At 31.8% G+C, this 23,241-nt stretch overlaps 1 protein-coding gene across 2 annotated transcripts in view; it reads right to left on the reverse strand.

Moving 5' to 3' along the window:
* LOC149425165 (uncharacterized) overlaps window positions 1–23,241 on the reverse strand; it is a 753,180-nt gene that overhangs the window by 657,207 nt on the left and 72,732 nt on the right. For both annotated transcript variants that reach the window (XM_089649643.1, XM_089649635.1), the window contains exons 2-3: window positions 7,458–9,305; window positions 5,581–5,741 (exon numbers count right to left, since the gene is read on the reverse strand). In XM_089649643.1, coding sequence (XP_089505769.1) covers window positions 5,581–5,741; window positions 7,458–9,241 — 1,945 coding nt within the window. In that variant the 5' untranslated portion in view covers window positions 9,242–9,305. The remainder of the gene's footprint in view (window positions 1–5,580; window positions 5,742–7,457; window positions 9,306–23,241) is intronic.

Here is a 23,241-nt window from a genome sequence, read left to right on the forward strand (position 1 = left end):
TAATTTATTAGAAAATGTTTTAGGAACTCTACTTCCCACAACTTATTATTTACATCACATTGACAAAAGAGATGGTGCAAATAATATTTATGTATTTTCAAGGAACGTAGTCTATGAGTAGGTAAAATTTCTTTGGAGATTGCCGGTGGAGAGGGTTTGAAACCCCCTCATATACGACCCTGGTTGATGTATTTAACTGCACTGAATCTAGATATACTATATGCCTATAACGTTATGAATATATTTATACTTTATTGTTTTTTTCGAGCAATTAATTTATTGCTAATATTTCCAAAAATATAAAAGTGAATACGCTTTACACGTTATGCGTTAAGAAATAGGATGGACCACTAACCTAAACGGGCTTGGCACCACCCTACTTACTTCATATAGATTATTCACACCTTAAAGGCTTTTACACGTATACATTATTACATGTAAGTTGTACAAAGGAGTAAAATGTTATGTTTATAGCAGTTACATAACAAAGTGAGTATGAAAGATAATTGTTTTCACCTAATCATGCTGTCTTTCTCATGCGTCCCTGACTTCTTATACAATTCACTTTCGCATCAATTATATTCTTACACTCTTTTTTTCATTCGTTCTTCGTCCCCCCACTCTCATCAGCTATGTATTCTTTGCAAATCTAAACATCTCACACGATCATACATGGTTTACACATACGCCTCAGGGATATCATTCAGTTTATTTTCATCCTTCCTCTGCCAGTTCCATGCCTACATCAGTGTAGGAAACAACGCTCCGTAATATCTTCCTACTAAATGCATACATACTTGCACCATATAAATTATCTTAGGCTTAGCGTTGATGAATGCTAACAACCTTTCGTAAAAATCGATACCAACTTCATAACTGAATTCCTTCATTTATTAAACTACACATTTCCTACAGTAAAATTCACTTGTGGAAAACGGTGGGCAAATGTAAGTTAGACTTCGAGAAGTTATCATAATATGTGAGAAGAAACTTTGCACGACCGCCAACAGATGACACACTCGTACCAATAAACGTACATCGAAGGCTTTAATCAGGAATTAATAAAACTTCAAATTATAACAATCTTAAATGGGAAGTTTGTTAATTGTACATAGTTGGTAAAGAAAAACCTCAATATTTGGCTGAACAATACTATGTAACGTATTGCTAAACATACTTATACATTTTGTTGTGCGTACATACGAATCTTATCAATGAATTAATGCTTTAAAGCTGTATTTGATTATAGTCAATCTGAGAAGCGTTGTTGCATATTGTTGTATTGTATTTATAATAACTATTTCTATTGTTCTCTTTTATGTATTTTATATTAATATTTTTTTTATCTATCTATATTCTGTATTCAAATGTTAAACAATTGTTATTCTTTTGTAAACGCCGCTATAATCGGCGTTAATAAATAAATAAATAAGAGAAACGGCTGCGCGGCCTTTTTAACACAAAACTTAATTTTGGATTTGACGCCAGAATACCCAGCCAAACCAAGAATATATAATATTTTTTCAAATAATATTGTACAGCAAATATGTGGTTCTGATGAAAGCTACTTTTGAATTAATTTTGTTTTCAATTATAAAACACAGGCCAGTAAAGAATTGGATTTTTCATGATTTTAATGACAACTTTGGCATTTATTTGCGAGTTAATGATAATTTTTTTAATTGCTCTACTTAATATGTATATCTATATGATGAAATTTAAAATTAAAAGGATTATTAAAGAAAGCATTTTGATCTTTCAAATGCAGACAAGCGATAAAATACCTAACTAGAATACAATTATCATTTTACCAGTAGTTTATTTTTTATTCTTTATTTGAAATGTACCTAAATCCATACTGAAACGGGATTATTAAATAAATGCAAATTTTAACGGTGATCAAAATTAGTATTTATTTTGGGTTCAATGAATTTGCAAGTATGACACATTTAATAAATAATAAACATTCATAACTTCTCTAAGGTTCACTAAGGAAACAGGTTGTACCTATTTATACCTCAAACTTTCAATTCTATGGAATCAATTAATGAAGAACTTGTTTCACGCAATTAAAATGCGCATTTAAAAAATGTCCAGTAACAGATCAATTATTACAAAAATTACGACGCCGAAAACATTTTTTTGCTTGAATTTAAAGCGCGATACTGTCCCTATTTTAGTAAAATATAATGCTTATCACCACTGGAGAGATGTACCAGTAGAAATGTAATCTGTTAAGATTTGAAATCAAACCAGACAGGCCAACGAAATTGATTATCATCCGCTCAACAAACGGCTATTACCTGTAGCGTCAATTTGTTCGCTTTTGGAAACTGGTCACATGGTCTCATGGAAATCTTTGTGTCTCCCTTACTGACATAGTTAGAAATATGAACTGAACAATATTAGAAAGAGAAAACACCAAGCTTTATATTTTCTTTATAGCTTTATAATTTGGGAAAATTTATCAAACTTTGTGAATTTTTTATTAACACACTTTATGCGGGCGAAAACAAGGGTCCCATTCGTGAAAATGGATTTTGTTTTAAACAGCTGTAACTTTGAAAATAATTCATGATTCAAATGAAATTTTTTACATTGTTAAACCATAAAAGTACAAAATTATTGTCTGAAATTAAAGCCTATTTTTGTAATACGACTCCATATAATTCCCCCCGAAGGAATGCAATATTCCGTCGCTGGAGGTAACCGAAGTTGGGTAACTTAAGTTTCTAGAGCAAAACATGACATTTTATCGGTGTGACATCCCTTCCCGGGATCACATAGCGGAGGGATGAAAACACTAACCAATACCATCCCTCGCCCTAATTAGTAAGAGATGAAACGATACGGGAATGATAACGTATTCGAGATCGAAGAGCTAAGCAATATACGCTCGGAATTAGCAAATTAACCAGATGGTTTGCTACAATATGACTTATTATTTCAGGCCATGTTTCAACGTGAACTAATGCAAACTAATGTAAAAATAACACGCCTTAAAATGTCTTAAATAAAGATTTTCGCTATATTACAACGCAACGAACAATTTTTATTCTCTCGTGATTATCACGGTTAACGGCTATCTAGAAAGGAAAACATTATATTAAAAATATTTATATTTTTTAGATTCTGGATAAACGAAAATCCCCCAGTTTTCATCTTGGCCAGTCAAGTAACAAACTAGTAATACCATAATGTGGCAGGTAGTAGTACAAACTAAAAATGAAATAAAATAATTAAAAACAGTTTATTGAACTTAATACATACGCATTAAGACAGAACTACGATTAAATATGTATAGTTATAGTTCACACGGCGAGTAATACATGGTAATTAACATAAATTACTAAGAATAGTAGGTAATCAACTCTTCTGTAATGAACTGATCGTGAACAGTGTCGGAATGTGTATAATTCGTGTAATTACTACAGCAGTAGGTATCCCAGTTAAAATATCGTTTACTTACCAAATCACAGTACCTACAGATAAATATTTTTAAGCGTATAATTTTAACCCTTGCTTGTAAAGTGCTCTACAGGATGGAAAAAAATAACTACTATTTATCCTATTAACGCTTGACTTTTGGATGCAAACTCTAATTTTTGAAAAATCTTTACTGGCACAAAAAAACATAAAGGTACGTCGTATTTCTTACTGTTCACCCAATAAACAAAAAGTAAAACATGTAGATAATATAGATGTGGACATTATAAAGTGTATTGCATACCTAGTACCTACTTGAGTACTGATGCCAAGTGAAAATAAAAATTTCCAATTCAGTCATTATATTTTTGAATAATATTAAATAAAATATTTGATAATTGTCACTACGCACCCAGTAACTGAAGGCATCTGCGGCGTAAGAACAAAGAAGTACGAAAAACTTTACTGAAACTTTCGCTATCGGTGTGCACAGATACATTCAAACGTGCCGTCTTAAAAATGAATTGCCTGTAGGTACCTAGTTGCATTATTTATGAATTCCATCAGTAGATTTCTTCTTTTGATTATTATGCCATAAATCAGAACACAAGTTACGCACATAAGACGGTGCATTAAAGGTCAAAGGATTGACTCAAGTACCTCAAGTGCTTGGGATATCAAATTCCTCGACTCTATATTCTATAATTGAATACGCGTTTGTTTACGAGTCAGTGAATATCGTATGTACGCTTGGTGGTACACTTAGAATAGGGTATATTGAATAGCATTGATACAAAGTGCTCGTTTATATAATAATTGGTACCCATTGACATTGTTTGAGAAAAAGAAATTAAAATAACGATGAGATATTAAAAATGTTAGATATACTGTACACAATTCAATTGCAAAGAAAAATTAAAATAAAGGTATAAAAAAACCATCGGGTTATTATGCAGATTTTCAGATTCATATTTTCAGTTCTCGAAAAACAGAATACTTTCTATAATAATATGAACAACATAACTTTGTTTTTAATACCAATTTATTGTATTTATTTTTAACTAATATTTTGAAAAAATATAAAGAATAAAGTGGTTTTATAAACAAAGTTATTTTATTCTAATTATTATAGAAAGTATTTTGTTTTTCGAGAACTAATAATATACACTTGAAAACCTGCATATCCACTATGTTAATACTTATGTGTATCCACAAAGTGTTTGCTACATTTGAAAAAAGAATCCTTTATACTTCCCACGTCGCTTCGTATCTTACTTATTATAGGACGAGGGATGTTATTGGATAGTTTTTTCAAACCCCACTCAGGATTACAGATGAAATCCCTGGAAGGGATGTCACCGCTATGATGACTAATAAAAACTCTATCTGGCGTCACGAAATTTGTACAGCTTTTTCTGCCAGGAATTTCGAAATCAACTAACTTGTACGTAATTTCCGTTCTGGAGATTAAAATTTTTTAATTAAATGTAAAAAAACGAGACAGCGTCATATTTTTTGTTCACGATTATTCAAGTATTTAACAATTAATAAGATAATTGTGATTTAGAACGAAACTTGATAGCAAAATACCGTTAAGAATTAAATCCTTTAAAATGAAAAATTAATTTTTATATATATATATTTTAATTTGAATTTTTGTGATTTTCTCAACTACCATATTAGGATCATGCCCGTATTATGGTAGTCGTACATGATTTATGTAAGAGTAACAATAATAAAACATAAGGCAAAAGGAAATTGTTGTGGTAAAACAAAAATTTAAAAAATGCGTGTTATTATAGAAACCATATTAGAAATAAAAATAAATATAAAATTGATTGACAAAAAATATATTTTATTGAAAAATATTAGAATTAAGATTAAAATTCAAATTCAAAATTCAATTATACCAAATTATTTTATATCATTATATGTATTTTTTAAAACCGTTAAATCTTAGTACGTACTATCCTAGAAATGTACCTATTTACGGTCACATTCGAATTCAGCGATATAAAAAATAAATTATTGAGTTATAACTTTTTTATGTCTGCATAATTTTATAGAGCGCTTACGACATATGTACGCGTATTAAAATTATGGACCATTGGTCCTTTAGTTTAGTGAGAAGAAATTAGTATTAACATTTCTTACCTTGTCTCCTGTGAGAGACGTCGATTCCTTTGTTGGACCCAGGATTTCTGACGCGATGTTCCGGAGCGCTGAGATCAGATCCTTTGTTCTGTTCTACGGAGACCAGGGTTCCCTGGTCGCTGCCGGAGTCCCCAGCCGGTGGGTGTCTGGACGATTCCTCGCTAAAATAAACAAACAAAATCATTAATAATTTCTTGGATAAAGCAGGGATACATTTTCAGTAGTTCTAAGATAAAACAGAGCAGCGAAAACAGAGAACATAGAAGAAAAAGGACAAACAACAAACCCAACCTAAGCATTCCAATTGCCCACATTATAAATATTAATTTGATTGTGGAATATTCCCATCAATTTTAGAAAGAAATCAATAAATTGAAACACCTATTTTTAAATCTGTCAGCCCTAACGAAACATCAAATAATCGACTTGCATCTCGTGTCTCTAACATAAAAAATAGGAAGAAGTCGTTAAAAAACAAAGCATGCATTATACTTAGGTAATTACTTATTTATTTACGTTTACCGAAAAAAAATCTAAGAAAAAATATGATAATGTGAAAGGAAAGAAAGTAGCAGAGATGAGATCTGACTGTAAATTTTCTATTGCAATATCGAGTGTTTTATATCAATATGTTGAGTATTTAAAATATAAGCAGCCAGATAAAAATTCAACAAAAATAAGTGGCCTATGGTATGGTAGGGATTTCAAATACAAACTATGAAAACCATATAATATAATCATTCACGATGTACGAATACTAACGATTTTTAAAATGAATGAATCATTTTTTGGGTGGTAGACAACAAAAATTACTAAGAAATTAATTAACATTGACATTAGGCAAAAGTCCATCAGATATAGCAAAACTAATATTTCAAATGGACGATTCAAATAATAAAATGACATCATTTGATAATATAGAAGATCTTGAACTCTCAAGATGATGCAAGAATTACTGTAGGTTCATAAAAAAATAGTAAACTTCGGGTTAACGGACTTATAAATTTACATTAAAAACATACAAAAAACGTAAATACATATTTGTTACAAGTTTATATGGCTTTTTAATATTAACAATATAAATTGCGTCCCACACTTAACCATAAACGATTATTAAAGATATTGAATATTATGGCACTGGTTTAACAATTTGTTACAAAGCTACAGTAATGTATCAGTAAAACATTTATGATGTAGGTGCATTCCTACTTGTATATTATAAGCTGTAAGTTGATATCATTATGAATGGCATTGTAAAATGAAAAGACATAAATACAGCCGGCCACAATAAAATAATGTTATCGTTATACTGTAAATAAAACAGTAATCGCTAACAACGGGGGCTGTACGACTACGTGTTCAAAGGCTAAACTAGAAGCTACTGGACACAAAACACTACAAGGTCTTATTACATACCCAGTTGGAGTGATATTTGGTGAATAGGTATGTAAAAAGCATGATATTCAAATGCACTTGTAGTAACTCAAATAGAAAATTCACATGAACACTTAAGAGGGGTACCAAAAACTCAACGTGGGATAAACACACTTTTGCCATTTAGGAGATTGGAAAAGATTGGAATGGAAAAGGGAACGATATAATTGGAAACGCCTAAAAAGCAGAAATGAAATCGGCAGGATACGTCGTCGGCGATACGTAGTTGGGAGCAAAACCCGGAGAGGAATTAAAAATAATCAAAGACACCCTAAACCCCGCTGTATCAGTGAGATAAACCAGATCGCAGAAACACGTGGTTGGGGGAAGCAAGGAACCTAGAAGGATGGCGGTAGCTTGGAAGGCATAATCCAGCAATGAACAGACAATGACTGATGATAATAATTATAAAACATATTATACATCTTGTGATTACAACTTACATGAGCAGAGTAGGACATGTTGAGAAGTTCTCGTAAATAGTCTCTAGCTGAGGGGAAGCGTTACTGTTGCACCAATCTTGACAAGGATCTCGGGTTATGATCAATCTCAAGTGATTATCATTTTCTTCAGAAACGTCAACATCTATCGTTTTAAGAGACGATGGTGAAAGCTTCTCCTTTGTCTGTGTTGTTTCCGCCTGAGACTTGAAAACGTGCGTTTTTGGAACGAAATCAATAAGTCTAGGCAGAGCTTCTGGCCGAACTGCGGTAACGTCATCTCTCGAATAAGAAGGCTCTTCTGAGTTTTTGCAACTGATGGAATCCTGCAGCCATGACTCTATGCAGTGCAGTTTCGTCAGTGAGAGATTATCGTCGAACTGTCGACCCGAGAAAGTATTCTCAGTGCCATGTTTTTTATTCATGTTTCTCGGTTTTGGTTTCGGAGGCTCCATTGTTGATTTTTCCTCGGCTACTTTTTTGTTGAAAACAACTGGACAATCAACTATGTCAGGCGATTTGGAAATAACTTGCACGTTAATGTTATTGATGTCCTTGATAATGGTGTCACTTTTTTGCGAATAATTATTATTATTATCACTATTTTGAGACTCCTTCGTAAACATGTTTTCAGATAGTTTTTCTCGTGGAGAACTATCAAATTCTTTATTATTTGCTGTGGAGACTGTTACAATAGATGTCCGTTCGTCCCTTTTGATGTTCGTAGTAGATGCCTTAGCGTCGCTGTAAACGGCCGCCTTTTCTAGAGGAGTCGACGCGTTTGAAGATTTAGATAGGATTTTCACGTTTTCTTCTACAATGCTCGGAGGAATGTCGGAAAGTAGGCTTATATTATCCAAGCAATTGAAGACGTTATTTATATTTAATTGTTTATACCCTAAAGTAGGAGTTGAAGGAATACTATTCTCGACAGAACCAGGAAAACTAGAATACACACTTAACCTGTCGATCACGGTCGATATAGAACTTCCGGTATCATCAGACTCTGACTCCGCTACTAGAATGCCGTGCTCCTTCTCTTGGCAGAAAAGGTCGGTGTAGACTTGTGCCTCAGCGGGAGGGGTGTGTGGCGCGGGGGTGAGGCGGCGGGGACGCCCGGGGGATTGCTTACCCACTGCTCCTTTATTACAGTCTGCAATTTTATTTACTTCTAATTGGATAACTGCGTTCAAAGCATTCTTTCTATTCAGCTTTCGTGGTGGCACTGGAGGAGGAAGAGAAGCTTTATCTTCTTCCTGTTTTTCTACGGGAGCAGTCTCTACTCCAACCTTGGAGACACCGTTAGCGGTTTCTTCAGATAACTTGATTTCTGCCTCAAGAGCGCATTCAACGTCATCATGTCTGACGAGCAGTGAGACAGCTACGTTAGAGTCTTTGAGGCGGCGTACGCACTCAAGACGGGTAAGGTTGGTAATAGACAAGCCGTCTATTTGCAAGATCTCATCTCCCGGTTGAAGAGGACCCCAAGCAGCTCGGGCTCTTCCTGCCGGGCTATCAGGAGCGCAGGACTGTATGAATAGCCTCCGCACACACTCCGAGGATTTGGTTCCTCCTTCGAACTTAAGTCCAAAGCCTAACTTTTCTCCAGGAAGACGATAGATGATCACCTCCTCTTCTGGCGGTCTCTGCCCGATGGAGAGAACCGTCACGAATGGCACGTCAGTCACGTGGTCGGCCGCGTCTTGAGCCGCCACATGTTTTCCTTCGGGGTTTCCCACAGACACTATTGTTACGTAATCGTCGCCGGCGCCTTTACGGGAGTCCATCGTTCGAATTCAAGGCTGTTGTCTCTAGACCGCGATATCTGATTTTGGAACTACATTTCAGCATCTGAAACAAAAGAAACAAAAAAGCCATGAATACATAATTCTTCGAATAGAAATACAAAACGAGACAATGCTCTTGACCATCCTTGAACTTGAAATCTAAATGTTTTCATAAAAGGCAGCACATAGTAATATGCCAATTCGACAGTGATTAATTTTGGAACAGCGTGAGAACGACGAATTAATTTTTAAATAAATATTGAGGATACTTCTTCAAAGTGTTACGTTGACCATTTAAGGATGTGTTTCAATAGAAGTCACCAGTTCGCGAATCTCACGATTGACTCTAATTTACGCGTTCTTTATGGAAACAAAAGCTTTGTGTAAATCATCAGGTGTAGATATAGCTAGATAATATTGGGAAGGTATATATCTTTAGTTACATGGAGAAAGGAAAGGCAATAATTGCACTGTATTGCTTCGACATGCCAGGTGACATTTATGAACACAAGGTGCGCCGACTCAGTACCTACCCCTATAAAACACGTAACAGTGCAATTGAAAAGATAAAATTGCATTGGACATAGTGTAAGGAACAAGGAAATATGACACGAATATAATTGAAATATTCATGTTGTGCAAAGTGATATAAACGCTTTCGAGAATGTGTTTTCTTAAGGAGGGAACAATTTTTCATACATTAATCATCGTATATAATACAAATCTAGTGATTAGCTACCTGGTTTTGCCGGGGTTAAATTTTTTAAATCGAACTTTTTTTGAACACTTACTTTGTGAGAGAAAATTTTCCCTAAATTCATGCTGGAAATTATGACAATGATAATTGAAAATCGTTGGGTCGACCTAGAAATTCAATACGAAAAGATTTGCTCACCGTCAGAGAGTTTTGCAGAATCAAATTAAGAAAAATAAAAAATAAAAATAAAAAAAATTATATCAATCTCGTTTGTTATTGTTTAGTCAGCAATCTATTCATCTCGTTTGTTATTGTTTCGTCAGCAATCTATCAATAACGTGATGATATTTCATATTTTGTCACGTTTTCCGCAAATCAACGAATGTGTCATGGCACACCTAGATGATCATCATTCATCATCAAGACAAAGAGCGTGTGTCCACTGTTCGCTTGGTGGAGTCACGCACCAACGGCGGTACCCACAGCCTCCTGCCTCACGATACCTACATCGTCACCATAACATGACAAATTATGATTGATCATAATCATAAGCAACGTACAGGGTTTTCCAATAAGAGGTGTTATTTTCATATTCAATCGTAAAAGATCAATGGTTTCGTTGATTGTGTGGCACGTAGCGCCGTCTTGTTGAAAATAAACGTTGCCTAGATCAATACCATCCAATTCCGGCCATAAAAAATCATTAATCATCTCTCGATTGCGCAATCCATTCACGGTAACTGTTGCTCCATCCTCATTTTCAAAATAGTAAGGTTCAATGACTCCGCCGGACCATAAATCGCACCAAACACACATTGTCACACATTGAGGATAGAGAGGCTTTTCAACAATAACTCTTGGGTTTTCCGAGCCCCAGATGCGACAATTTTGCTTGTTGACGAAGCCACCAAGGTGGAAATGGGCCTCATCCCTCAAGATGATTTGCATTTGATTCACTCAAGTGAATTTTAATAATTTCAATGCGTTGTTGCGTGTATCGTTCCATTTTTATTAATGGCGTAGTTTCTACTTGCCAAATATCTAAAAATGACAGCTTCAAAAGTAACACCTACCGAAATAGCGGGCTATTCAAAATAACACCTCTTATTGGAAAACCCTGTAGGATAGGGAATATGTTGGACCAATATGCAACAGACAACGAGCGTCATCTCGCAGTTTGGAGGTAAATGGAGATAGAATGGGTCATTCTGCAACTATGTAATTTGGAAGCAGAAACACCAAGCATGTTACACGGGACAATATTGTTCAGAATCTGATTGGTTAAAGAACAATACTTAGATAGAGCTATTTTTAGTTACTTTTGCCATATTAATTAATGAAAATAATATATTTTTTTGAAAGCAGTGTTTTTTGTTTATTATTATTATTACAAAATTATTACTTTCAACTTCTGATCAGACGAGTCAACAAAGAAAACAACTTATTAAATATAAACAACTTATTTATAAATAAACAAAACTAAAAAATAAACAACTTACTTACAATAACCTCCCCAAAATTATCAATTTTTTGCCAAAAAAACTCCAACTAAATAAATGTAACCTGTACTATCAGAATATCAGAGGGATCAGAACTAAATTAAATGATTTCAGAATAAATGTTCCGACTTTCTCACACGACGTCATCATGTTAACGGAAACTTGGTTAATCCCATCAATCTTCTCGGCTGAACTTGGATTTCAAAATCACAACATCTATCGAGTAGACCGGAATCTAAAAACCAGCTCCAATACAAGAGGCGGAGGAGTCCTGATAGCTGTCCACAAAAGGGTTACTTCGAAAGTGCTTAAAATTAAAAATAGTGATGTTGAACAAATATTTGTATTGCTCGAAAATAAAAATGCTGGCAAGTTAATATTAGGATGTGTATATTTCCCGCCATCTTCTAATTCACAGCTTTATAAGAATCACGTGGAAAATGTAGAAATTTTAAGGTTTAAATATCCTAGTGCTAAACTTATAATAATAGGTAATTATAACTTGCCAAATATATGTTGAAACCATGACGACCCCGAATTATCTGGTGTTAATTTGTCAACTACAAATCTCAGCGAGAGAGAGAGATTATGGGTATGTCGAATTACTTATCAATCCCACAATTAAACACTGTCACTAATATAAATAGTCGTCTTCTTGATCTAGTGTTTTGCAGTGAGCCCACTGTTACCGTATGTAAATCCTTGGATGAACTATTGCCTGTAGACCTCTACCATCCTCCTCTTGATATAACTATTCCATTTATTAACAACACTTATCTTAAAAATGTCAAGTCGCCTTATAATTTTTATAAAGCAAATTTTCCTAAAATTTCTGATTTCTTAAATTTAACAGACTGGTCTTTTCTGGAAAACACAGATATTAACAATAATATCAATACATTTTATTCTATTCTTAATGATGCCATTGCAAATTTTGTGCCCATTCGACATAATAAAATTTCTAATTTTCCAAACTGGTTTAGCCCCGAACTGATCATATTAACATATAAAAAGAAAATTGCTCATATAAATTACAAGCGATCCAGAATGTCAAGTGATTACAATACATTTCAATTGTTAAGAAAGGAGTGTTGTAAAATCTCAAAATTGTGCTATAAAAATTATATTGATAAAATTGAAAATGATATTCGTGTAAACATAAAACATTTTTGGAATTACACTAATTCTCAAAAAAATAATAACTTGGATATTCCTCCTTGTATGAACTTCAATGGGAAAATTGGTTGTAATGATGAAAACATTGTAAACTTATTCGCCGATTATTTTAAGTCTGTATATGAAGAGGATATACCTAGCAACGAAATTCTCATCAAATCTTAGTCTGGATATATCTGAAATACGCATAGAAATTAATGATATCAAACAACATGTAAAATTGTTAGATCTTAGAAAAAATGCTGGACCGGATAATATTCCACCGGTGTTAATTAAGGAATGTTTAAACGGCCTAACTGTTCCTCTTTTCCTAATTTTTAATCAGTCTCTAGAAACAGGTTGTTTCCCTGATACATGGAAACACAGTTTTCTTACACCTATTTTTAAAAAAGGGGACAAAACGGACATTACAAATTATAGACCGATATGTATCCAATCAGCGATACCCAAACTTTTTGAAAAAATTGTACTCTCAAAGATAACTTCCAACATACAAAAAATTATAACTTCCTACCAACATGGCTTTTGTTCAAATAAATCTAATTTAACTAATTTACTAATGTACGAAAACTTCAAATTCAATTCTTTAGCAAACAGATGCCAGGTTGACTCAATATACACTGACTTTAGCAATGCCTTTGATAAGGTGTGTCACAAAATATTAATTAATAAATTAGCCACACTTGGAGTTTATGGTAGTTTATTAAATTGGTTTATTAGTTATTTGTCCAAAAGAAGTCTTAGTGTGAAAATAAATGGCACAAATTCTTACACATTTATAGCCACAAGTGGAGTGCCACAAGGCTCTCATTTAGGGCCCATTTTGTTTATTATATTCATAAATGACATTGTTGATATATTTACTAACATAAAAGTATTACTTTTTGCTGATGATTTGAAACTTTATAAAGAGATTAATAACATAAATGATTGCATTATATTACAAACTAATTTGAGAAATCTTTTTGAACGGTGCTCTATCAACAAACTTGCATTGAACATAAAGAAATGTCAGTTCATTAATTTTTACAGAATAAATAATCCAATATTTTTTCAATATACATTAAATGATAAAAACATAAATTGCGTCAGTGAAATTATTGACCTAGGTATATTGTTCGATAGCAAACTAACTTTTGTGTATCATATTAATAACATTATCAATAAGGCTCTTAAGACTCTTGGATTTGTTTTGAGAATTTCAAAAGACTTCAATAATTTAGGCACATTTATCATGTTGTACAAAACACTTGTTGGATGCCAACTAGAGTATAACTCTACATTATTGTCTCCCTTTTACAATATTCATTCCGATAATATTGAAAATATTCAACATAAGTTCTTGAAGTATATAAACTATAAATTGCATATTCCTGTAGAAAACAATGATTATAACTACTTACTAGATAAATTGTCCCTATTAAAACTTTCTGAAAGAAGAATAAACACAGATTTAATAGTACTACTTAAAATACTTCATTACAAAATTGACTGTCCCGAGTTACTCCAATTAATCAGCATCCACATACCCAAAAGATCTTGCCGAAATTTACTACCCTTTTATTTTTACAACACCAGGACACTGTCTTATCAAAATTCCCCAATTCCAAGACTTCACAGTCTCGGAAATAAATACTCTGATCTGGGAGATATATTTCATCTTAAAAATAATCAATATAAATATTGATAAAATTAAATTATTTAAATTATCAATATATATAAATATTGTTTATTTCAATTCTTTTATAGATCGAGACACAAATAGACATCTATAATTCGTAATATATATATTTTTTTATTTATTTTGAATATCTATTTATGTGAGACTTCTTATCATTTTTACTAATGTATCTTATTTTATTATATGATTTTGTTGTAACATTTAATATTTTTTCTTTTTTCGTTGTAATATGTTTCCTTTATTGTTTTAATTTTGTAGAATCTATAATAACTGTGATACTCTACTATTAAACTTTGTAGTGTGTAAAAGCCCATTAGGGCGTGTAATAATACATTATAGTTTTATAGTTTTTTACATTATAAATCAAATTTCAGGCGAAGTCGAAATAATCAAATTTAGTACCTACGAACAAAAAACACCACATACTTTTTAATTGGTTATTTAATAAAACTGAATCAATACACCCAAATATTTAGGTATTTACCTTTAATAAACATAACCCGGGTTAAAAACATCAAGGGAATAGTTACCCTCTTTGTTATTAAAACTCGATCTATCCGACTGCCAACCGGCAAGCTTATGCCAATTGCAAATTATCTACTTCCAATCCTATCCACCAAACGTGCAAACGCCGTATACGCCATGCCCAAATCTATAAAAATTGATTAGATCTGCTCAAAGAAGGCTGTACCATAAAATGGGTGACTTTGATAATTTTTGAAACTAAATAATTTTTTGATTAAATCACTAGCTGTAACCCGCCACGCGTTGCTGTCACTCAGTCTGTCTGTGCAGATAGAGAAACAATAGCGCGCGTTGATTTTACGTCCAGTAGATGGCGCTGAATCAAAATAAAAATGTTTGTCCAAAAGATTAAGCTGTTTTTTTAAAAAAAGCATGTTTTTACCTGTCATAGGTGACATCTATATAATACAGGTATATAAAAACACGCGTATTCGAATACAACGTTATATCAAAATTTCAAAGCAATCATTGAAGAACTTTCGAAGATTTCAGATTTTAAACAATCGAACAATTACATATTTATTTTTTTATTTATAGATAGATTTTGTGTTGTCATATTTATTGCTCATGGAAATATTTGTAAAAAATTTGTTTCTGTGTTTCGGGAGTAAAACAAACATGGTTATCGAAGACACCTTTCGGAGTGGGGCGAATTTGATATACTACTTTTGCTTTCCAATCTCAAAAACATGTTGTTCGAAAAATGTGAGTTCGAATTTCGAAGTATGTTGTTATTTTATAAATCGATATACACCTTACATCGATATATACTTTACAATATAAATGACACGAAACTATTATCATCGTTGAGGGATTTATAAAATGTATTTATCACGTACATTTTTCACTGACACTAATAAACAGTTTAACATTTCAACTGACAATGTTATGTCTGAACATAACCAGAAACTAATTTGATTTTTTTATTCGAAGCATTAACTCTGTAACAGGCCACGCTAAAAGCGCGTGTTTTGGACTATTTCACCATATCACTCGTCATACATTCCTATTGGTAGTGTATGGCGAGCGATACGCTGAACTAGGCCAAGCCATGATGCGTACAGCGATAATGCTATTAGTGTCGCCTACGTCGTTGTATTCACGTTTCCCGGAAAAAAAACAGTGGTAGCGTGAATTATGCAGATACCCGCGATGATCAATGTCACCCCCCTATTCAAAAGTTGCCCCATATTACGGTAGGTACCTACTCAATTTGAATTTATGAAGGCCGTGGATGGACATGGTCATCTATTAAGTTTGTTTACATAGCTCGATCAAGAAGAGTAATGACTTGGAAAACCATATCGGGATAATCCCATTGGTCAGATAATAAAATGTAATCCTTGTAAAAATACATGTAGGATTGATTGATGATATATTCGTAAATAGTTATAACAATCGGAGATTACAATTTGGCTTATTCTGATTTATATAATGTATTTTTTACAATGAAATTTTTGGAGTGATCAATATGGCTGCGTTTAATTTAATATTTTAATGAACTATATGAAATATATACTCAAATGTCTGGTACACTTTGATAAACGGGGAAAGAAGTTTCAAACGTTCTAAAAATTCCAGTTTTTATTCTCTCTGTAGGAATTTAAACATCGCAGATTAAGAATTTTATTCACCTTAGACAAACCTTAGACATTAACTAACCACTATACAATTAACCGATCTTTATAAGATAAAATTCGTGTTCGTACCCCCACACAGAATTTAGATATCATTATATTGCGACATTCGTACCCAGTGGCGGCTCGTGACTTTTAGGTGTACTAGAGTGATAATACTACAAAACTGGTATTGATTTTGTGGTAGCCAAAACGTCTTCTTTTTTTTCGAAAATTCGATTTTTCAACGGCCAAACTGAAATATCCTGAAATCTTCACGCAAAAAATCTAATTTTTGAAAAAAAAAACAAGAAATCTTTTTGCACTTAACAACATCAGTGATATCGAATTTTCCAAATTTAGAACTCTATCACACTCAAAAGTTACGAGCCGCTACTGTTCGTACCCCAAATTAGTGTAATCTATATATAAAGATCTTACATATTATATAAATACATTCAAACAGCGTTCTTAAATACAATTCCTCTCTCACCTTTATACAACGTACATTCACATACAATTAAAATAATGTAACATACATCCTTAAGGTATTCCAATCGATAATTTAAATTAAAGCGATTTAAATTAATTAAACTACCTGAATTGTGACAGCGAAGAAAAATGGGGATATTTTATTATAAGTTATTTAAAATCATTAACGGAAAGCCTTGATCTGGTAAGAGTGGAGACTACGAATAATTATATAAGCAAATATACATGCAGATATGCAATAATCCGTAACTGTATCAGGTTGTTATGTTATTGTTATTATGGCTATAAGATTCTTTATTTATTTATTATTATATGTATGTAAAAGCCCAATACGCGTTTATATAAATAAATAAGTAGAATTGCTGGTAAAACAAAAGGCGAAGCTTAATGCGAAATCACTATTTAAATTAACCTTTATAACGAATAAGTTTACATTATGAATACCAACAAATATGCTTTAGATAAATTGAAGGTTTTCCTATCGTTTCGCTTGAGTAGAATACAAATAAAAAATAAATTACTCAATAAAAAATATAAATGTAAACTACTAAAACAAATATTTTTTCAATAGAAATGTATGAACGCATAAAGGAAACAAATTAAAAAAAATACAGTGTTATAGCTAAGATTATCTGTGACAGTTTCACTTGATTAACTTTTTTGCTTTCTTATAAAATTATTTACAAAAATAATAAAAAGCAGTTTTGTGCTTGAAATCGAAAGTTTCTAGACTCCTTTTGTCAAGCGATTTTAATGCCTATTACCTACAATATAAGGTATACCCAGAATGTACACATTTTTGGCTTGTAGCTTCCTCTTAAGCTACATACATCGGCAAACACATTGTGTAAGTAGAAAGGAATAATGCCATTGCTATCTTCATCAATGCAATAAAACAATTTTAAGCATTACCTATTCTATTTTTTATCATCTTCGGACTGACTTTAGTTAGTAGTTCACGCCAAACGCTGGTTTGAGTTTCCAAGATTAATTATCGCCAGTGAAAACGGGAAAGAGAAAATATGATAATTTTTTGGTAATAATAATTTTAGCATTGAGAAGAATTGATTCATTATTTATATATTGTAAGAGCACTTTCTTAATTTATTCCGCTGATTCACACGGAGAATGCTTAACAAGGTATTTGTATAAAAAATCAATCAGGAAATTAGCTTCAAGACGTACTAAAGAATTACATGTGATTAATGGATGAATTAATTCCCAATTTGCATTAGAAAAAAAAAAACAAAATACAAATTGATAAATCGGATTTATAAAATACTCTGATATTGAATTTATTTCCACATTCCTTTTAGTTATATTATTTATGCGAATCGCTCAAGATTTTAGCAATCTTTTACCTTGAACTATTGAATCACAGAAACCACGTTTAGTAGAGGAGTGGTTCAAAGCGTCGGGTTTCCATCCAGACGTTGCGGTTTCAATCCTCTACTAGATAAGTCATCCATCATTGTACAAGCAACATTTTCCGCTTATATTGATGGAAGTAGGATGAATATTATTTTAAATTTTCATTTCGATTATTATTTTCCCATGAATTGTTCATTTCATAAGTTCATTCTAATTTACATTTTAATATTATATGGAGCTTTGATTCGTTGCAAACTACTGACAGGCATAATCGAGATTTTAAAAAAGATCGGTATTAAAAATAATAGGTTCGTAAAATAAAAACTTCGATTATCAACATCTTTCTATTATGCATTTTGGCCCATCACCAAATGCATAAAAATAATAATTACAATAGGTACCTATCTATCTACTAGATAAATGAATTTTTTCATGTTTCGGAATACCTATATTTTGTATAAATTGGTTGTGTTATCCGATACAACTTTCAGCAATATCCGCTAGATGGCAGTGCGAGTACTCGTACATCGAATATGAGCAAATGTTTTTTAGAACCGATAGGAAAATGAATATCACCATATTATTATTTCATTGAGACAGTTATTTTATTTATTTATTTATTAATCTTAAGTTAGCTCACATCTTCGTGTGTGCTAATAGTTTTATAAACATATAAACATGTACATTGTTTGGCAAACATAATCTTTCTTTAAATATTATATATCTTAATTTAAATAAGTCACAAAAAAAGAAACATTAATAATTGAGATAGACATATTTTCTTAATTCATTTTTGAACTTATTAATATTTTCTATCACAGCAATTTCCTTAGGGATTTTGTTATAGAGTTGAACGGCCTGGTACATCAGAGATTATTATCAGTTATCTTACAGAAGAAAACCCTAGTTTACTTAGGACGGGTTGTTTCGGAGAATCTGAACAATTCATCAAATTTCAACGTTCATTTTCAAGTTCTGTGAAAGATTTTTTCAAGTTCTGTTTTATTTCAGTTTTGTCAAGCAACTAGCCTACAATGATATAAAAACAGAACTTGAATAAGTCTTTTCACAGAACCCGAAAATGAACGTTGAAATTTGATGAATTGTTCAAATTCTCCGAAACAACCCGTCCTTAGTGGTTGATGTAATGACGAGTACCCTATTTACCGTATCAAGGAATTAAATAGTAAAAATTATAACAAAAACATACTATTATATAAGAACTATTCTTCGAAAAATTAATGATTATGTCATTAAAATTTGTAACGATTATGTATTCATTGTAATAAAATAATGCCCCCCTTTATACTGTGGGTTAAAAAGTTGATTTGATCGGAAAAGATACCGGTTACTGTTTAATGACCTGCTGAAATGAATTTTTGCATAATGAATAAGATTTACGGCAGATCAGAATCTGTTATGAAAATGGTAGATTGTATAAATGTGGTACAATAATGTTGAAAGTGCAGATTTTTCGGATAAGCCCGCATTCGATATGCCTAAAGATCACTGTATAAGCCCATATCTAAAAAAAATTGAAGACAAATTGAAGAATTGCCACGAGTCATGTTCCTATGTTTTTGCGTGAAATACAAGCAGTTCGGAACACTGTGGATAGCAAACTTTATAAATTAAAAATTAAAATTGAACCATATTTTGTAGAGTGTAGAATAAAATACGATGATTGTGTTTGTCAAATAATGCCTCAAAATAAAACGTTGCCATGACAAAAATAATTGTAATTTTTATTCTGAATAATCGGGAGATCAAAATATCAGTTAACAAGATGGTTCACAAACTGATGAAAATAATTGACTGAATCGATAGAGTAATTCTGTAAAAATATTTACATATAACAAAAAAGAGCAGCCGTATAAATATTTATTAAAACACCTGTTTTACTAGTTACGACATCGATGCTAACAGTCCTATCTTTGAGTTATTTACAAGAAGCACTAATTCAATATCATAAATTTATATTACCTGTGTTTAATGTAAATACTATATACATTTAGTTTTTTTAAAAGTAGGAATCATAAAGCGTGGGAAACATTGTCGCATATTTACTTTCATCTTTGGCCGCCACGTGTACTCTAGGTACATTGACGACTGGTAGGTACTAGTTTAGAATATTGAATTACATTATATACAGAAGCTGAATAATATTATTCAAGTAAAATAGTAAGTAGTTGGTTTTAGTATCAACTTATAATCAAAGGCGGAGGGCAACAAAGAAAATAGGTCAATATAAGTAACGGAATAATATATTTCATCGTATAAAACTACATCAAAGGAACAACAATGCAGTAGCATTATATTATATAGTGGAGTGCAGTCCATAAACGCTGAAAGCTGTTCGTAAAATAACGAAATATATGAAGAAATTAAAACATAATTTAAAGAAAAAGTTAAATATCTGGAAATATGTTTTTTTTAATTCATTCTGTAAAATACTTTAGAACGCCCATTTGTTCAGTTTGCAACAACAATCAGCTTAAGATGATAATAAAATGGCGATTTTTAAATATTCAGAGAACAATTACAAACTACATACTTTTGTCATAAAGCAGTGCACGCCACTGTATTTTTAAAGTATCTAATTGAAAAAATCTGTAATCCAGATCATTCCCACACATCCCATAAAGTTCTATGTACATGCATAACTGCATACAAAGCGTGAAAATGTTTTTTTTTTAATTAATGAAAACAGAAATTGTAAAAAATCTAAAAAAATAATTATATATCTATTTTATGACAATTGAATAGTGTCAGGTTCTGTAAACAAAGGTATCTTGCAATCTCAGCCATTCCATATTGACAGAGCTATTAAACATAAATTCTGATAGTTTGTTATCTGATGCAGTAAAATCTCACTAAGAGTCTAACTAACTCTGGCGTCAAGAAATTTGCACAGCAGTGTGCAGTGGAAGCGGGGATTGTTCGGCAGCATCCAACCCCCAACATGATGATAAATAATATTACTATGCTCACTTACTTTACTTATAAGTAGAGAAACGAGCAAACAATGATAAATCTTTGTTCCAACATAGTCATTACTAATATTATTACTCCAGCGTCTGGACGGTGTAGGCCCTGTGATTGGTCAAATTCAAATTGTGTTTAAATAAGACTTTAAAGATTAAGACACCATTTCATACTGAAATAGAATCGCCACATGTAATACGATATTTCTTAAAAAATATCGTTTCTGCTTATACAATTTTTGGATAATATCGAAGAAAATATGTCTTAGAAAGTTCATAATCCATTGGATTAATTACATTACAGTGAAAATTATCCACAATTACGTGATTACGTTTGACGTTTGACGAAAAAAGCATGCGTTAATTCAATATGGCCGATACCCGAATACGCATCGCGGCTAGGTGGCCGACAGAGCGCCCCTCTGGCGGTGAAGAAACGAATCAAATGACTGGCGCGTATATTTAAATATGCAAAATTACTTGAACATCAAGTGTTTAATAATAAGATTTCTTCTGGGAGTTTAGTTCTACTTTGCAATGGCATTTTTCATTATTATTTATAATTTTTTTTTTGCTTATTAATTACATCTGATTTTATATTGACATGTTTTCTAATTTCTAAAATTTCTAAATTATTTATTTGCGATGCTTTAATCCTGAGTGAAGTATTTTAAGACCTGAATTTTTATCGAAAGTGTGATTCAAAAGATGATTTGCAAACTCATATTCACTATTTCCATTTAGAACCCTGAGATGTTTTTTAGTTCTGACTTCAAAGTTTCTATTGGTTCTACCTTTGTAAAATAAATTACAATCCAGCCCAATTGAGTTTATAAACTCCTGATTTTTTTGTTTGATTTTCGCAATCTATATTATTAAGAATATATTTATTCATTCTGTTATTAGTGTAAAACGCCGGTTGAATAGTACCAGGAATGTTTATATACATATATAATTTTAGAAGTGTCGTTATCCACAAACAGAATTCTACGCCATTGTTTATTTATATCTTAAGAACTAGGGTAAAAATACCGTTTGAAGATAATATGTTTAATTATTTTATTTAGTATTTCAACTATCAATTTATTAGAATAACCGTTATTAAATTTTATTTGTCTTATGAATATATTGTTTTATGGTTATATGCAAAAAAAATTTCAGGTCTTAAAATACTTCACACAGGATATAAAGCATCACAAATAAATAATTTCGAAATTTTAGAAATAAGAGAACATGTTTATAAAAGTAGATGTAATTAACAAGAATTTTTTTTTATAAACTCTCTTTTAAATATTTTCCCACTTAACTGGTCTTTCATATTGTAATTCCTAATTCTTATAAACCCAGCCTACTCTTACCCCTCCCCCCTCCTTCCACTTCTTTTTTCCAATTGTAATCTATATTTAATTTTTGACTTCGGTGTATACTTCGTTCATGAAACATGTATTGGTTGTATATAATAAAGTGAAGTTAAAAAAGTTATTTGTTTTTTAATAAAATAAAGTTTAATCGGATAACATTATTTTATCTATTTCCATTGTATATCAATGCATACGTACATAATAAAATGTAAACATTATATTTATTTATTAATTGGACAATTTGCATGGCGCCGCTTTTGTGAGATATCACCTCAGGGGCGCTATTTTGTAATAATCTACCTTTATATATAGATTTTTACTCTCCTGATGAAGGTGTATATATAATCTAACTTTAAACTTTATTAGATACAGTAACAGTTTTAGGAAAAGAATTACCACCAGTTGGAGTAAAATTCACACCTTTTAATTAAACCGACTGCTAATCACATTGCACAATTACCCTCCTTTTATCCATAAACACGGGTACAATTAATCAATATGTAATAATGTATTATTTCAGTCAACTTTGTTGTAACTATCTTTAATTGTTGTGACAAACTATACGATATTGATTCAACTTATAGACATTGACGGTTGT

The sequence above is a fragment of the Hesperophylax consimilis genome, chromosome 3 (assembly GCF_061612785.1).
Source record: "Hesperophylax consimilis isolate HC1 chromosome 3, BYU_Hcon_1.0, whole genome shotgun sequence".
Lineage (NCBI taxonomy): Eukaryota > Metazoa > Arthropoda > Insecta > Trichoptera > Limnephilidae > Hesperophylax > Hesperophylax consimilis.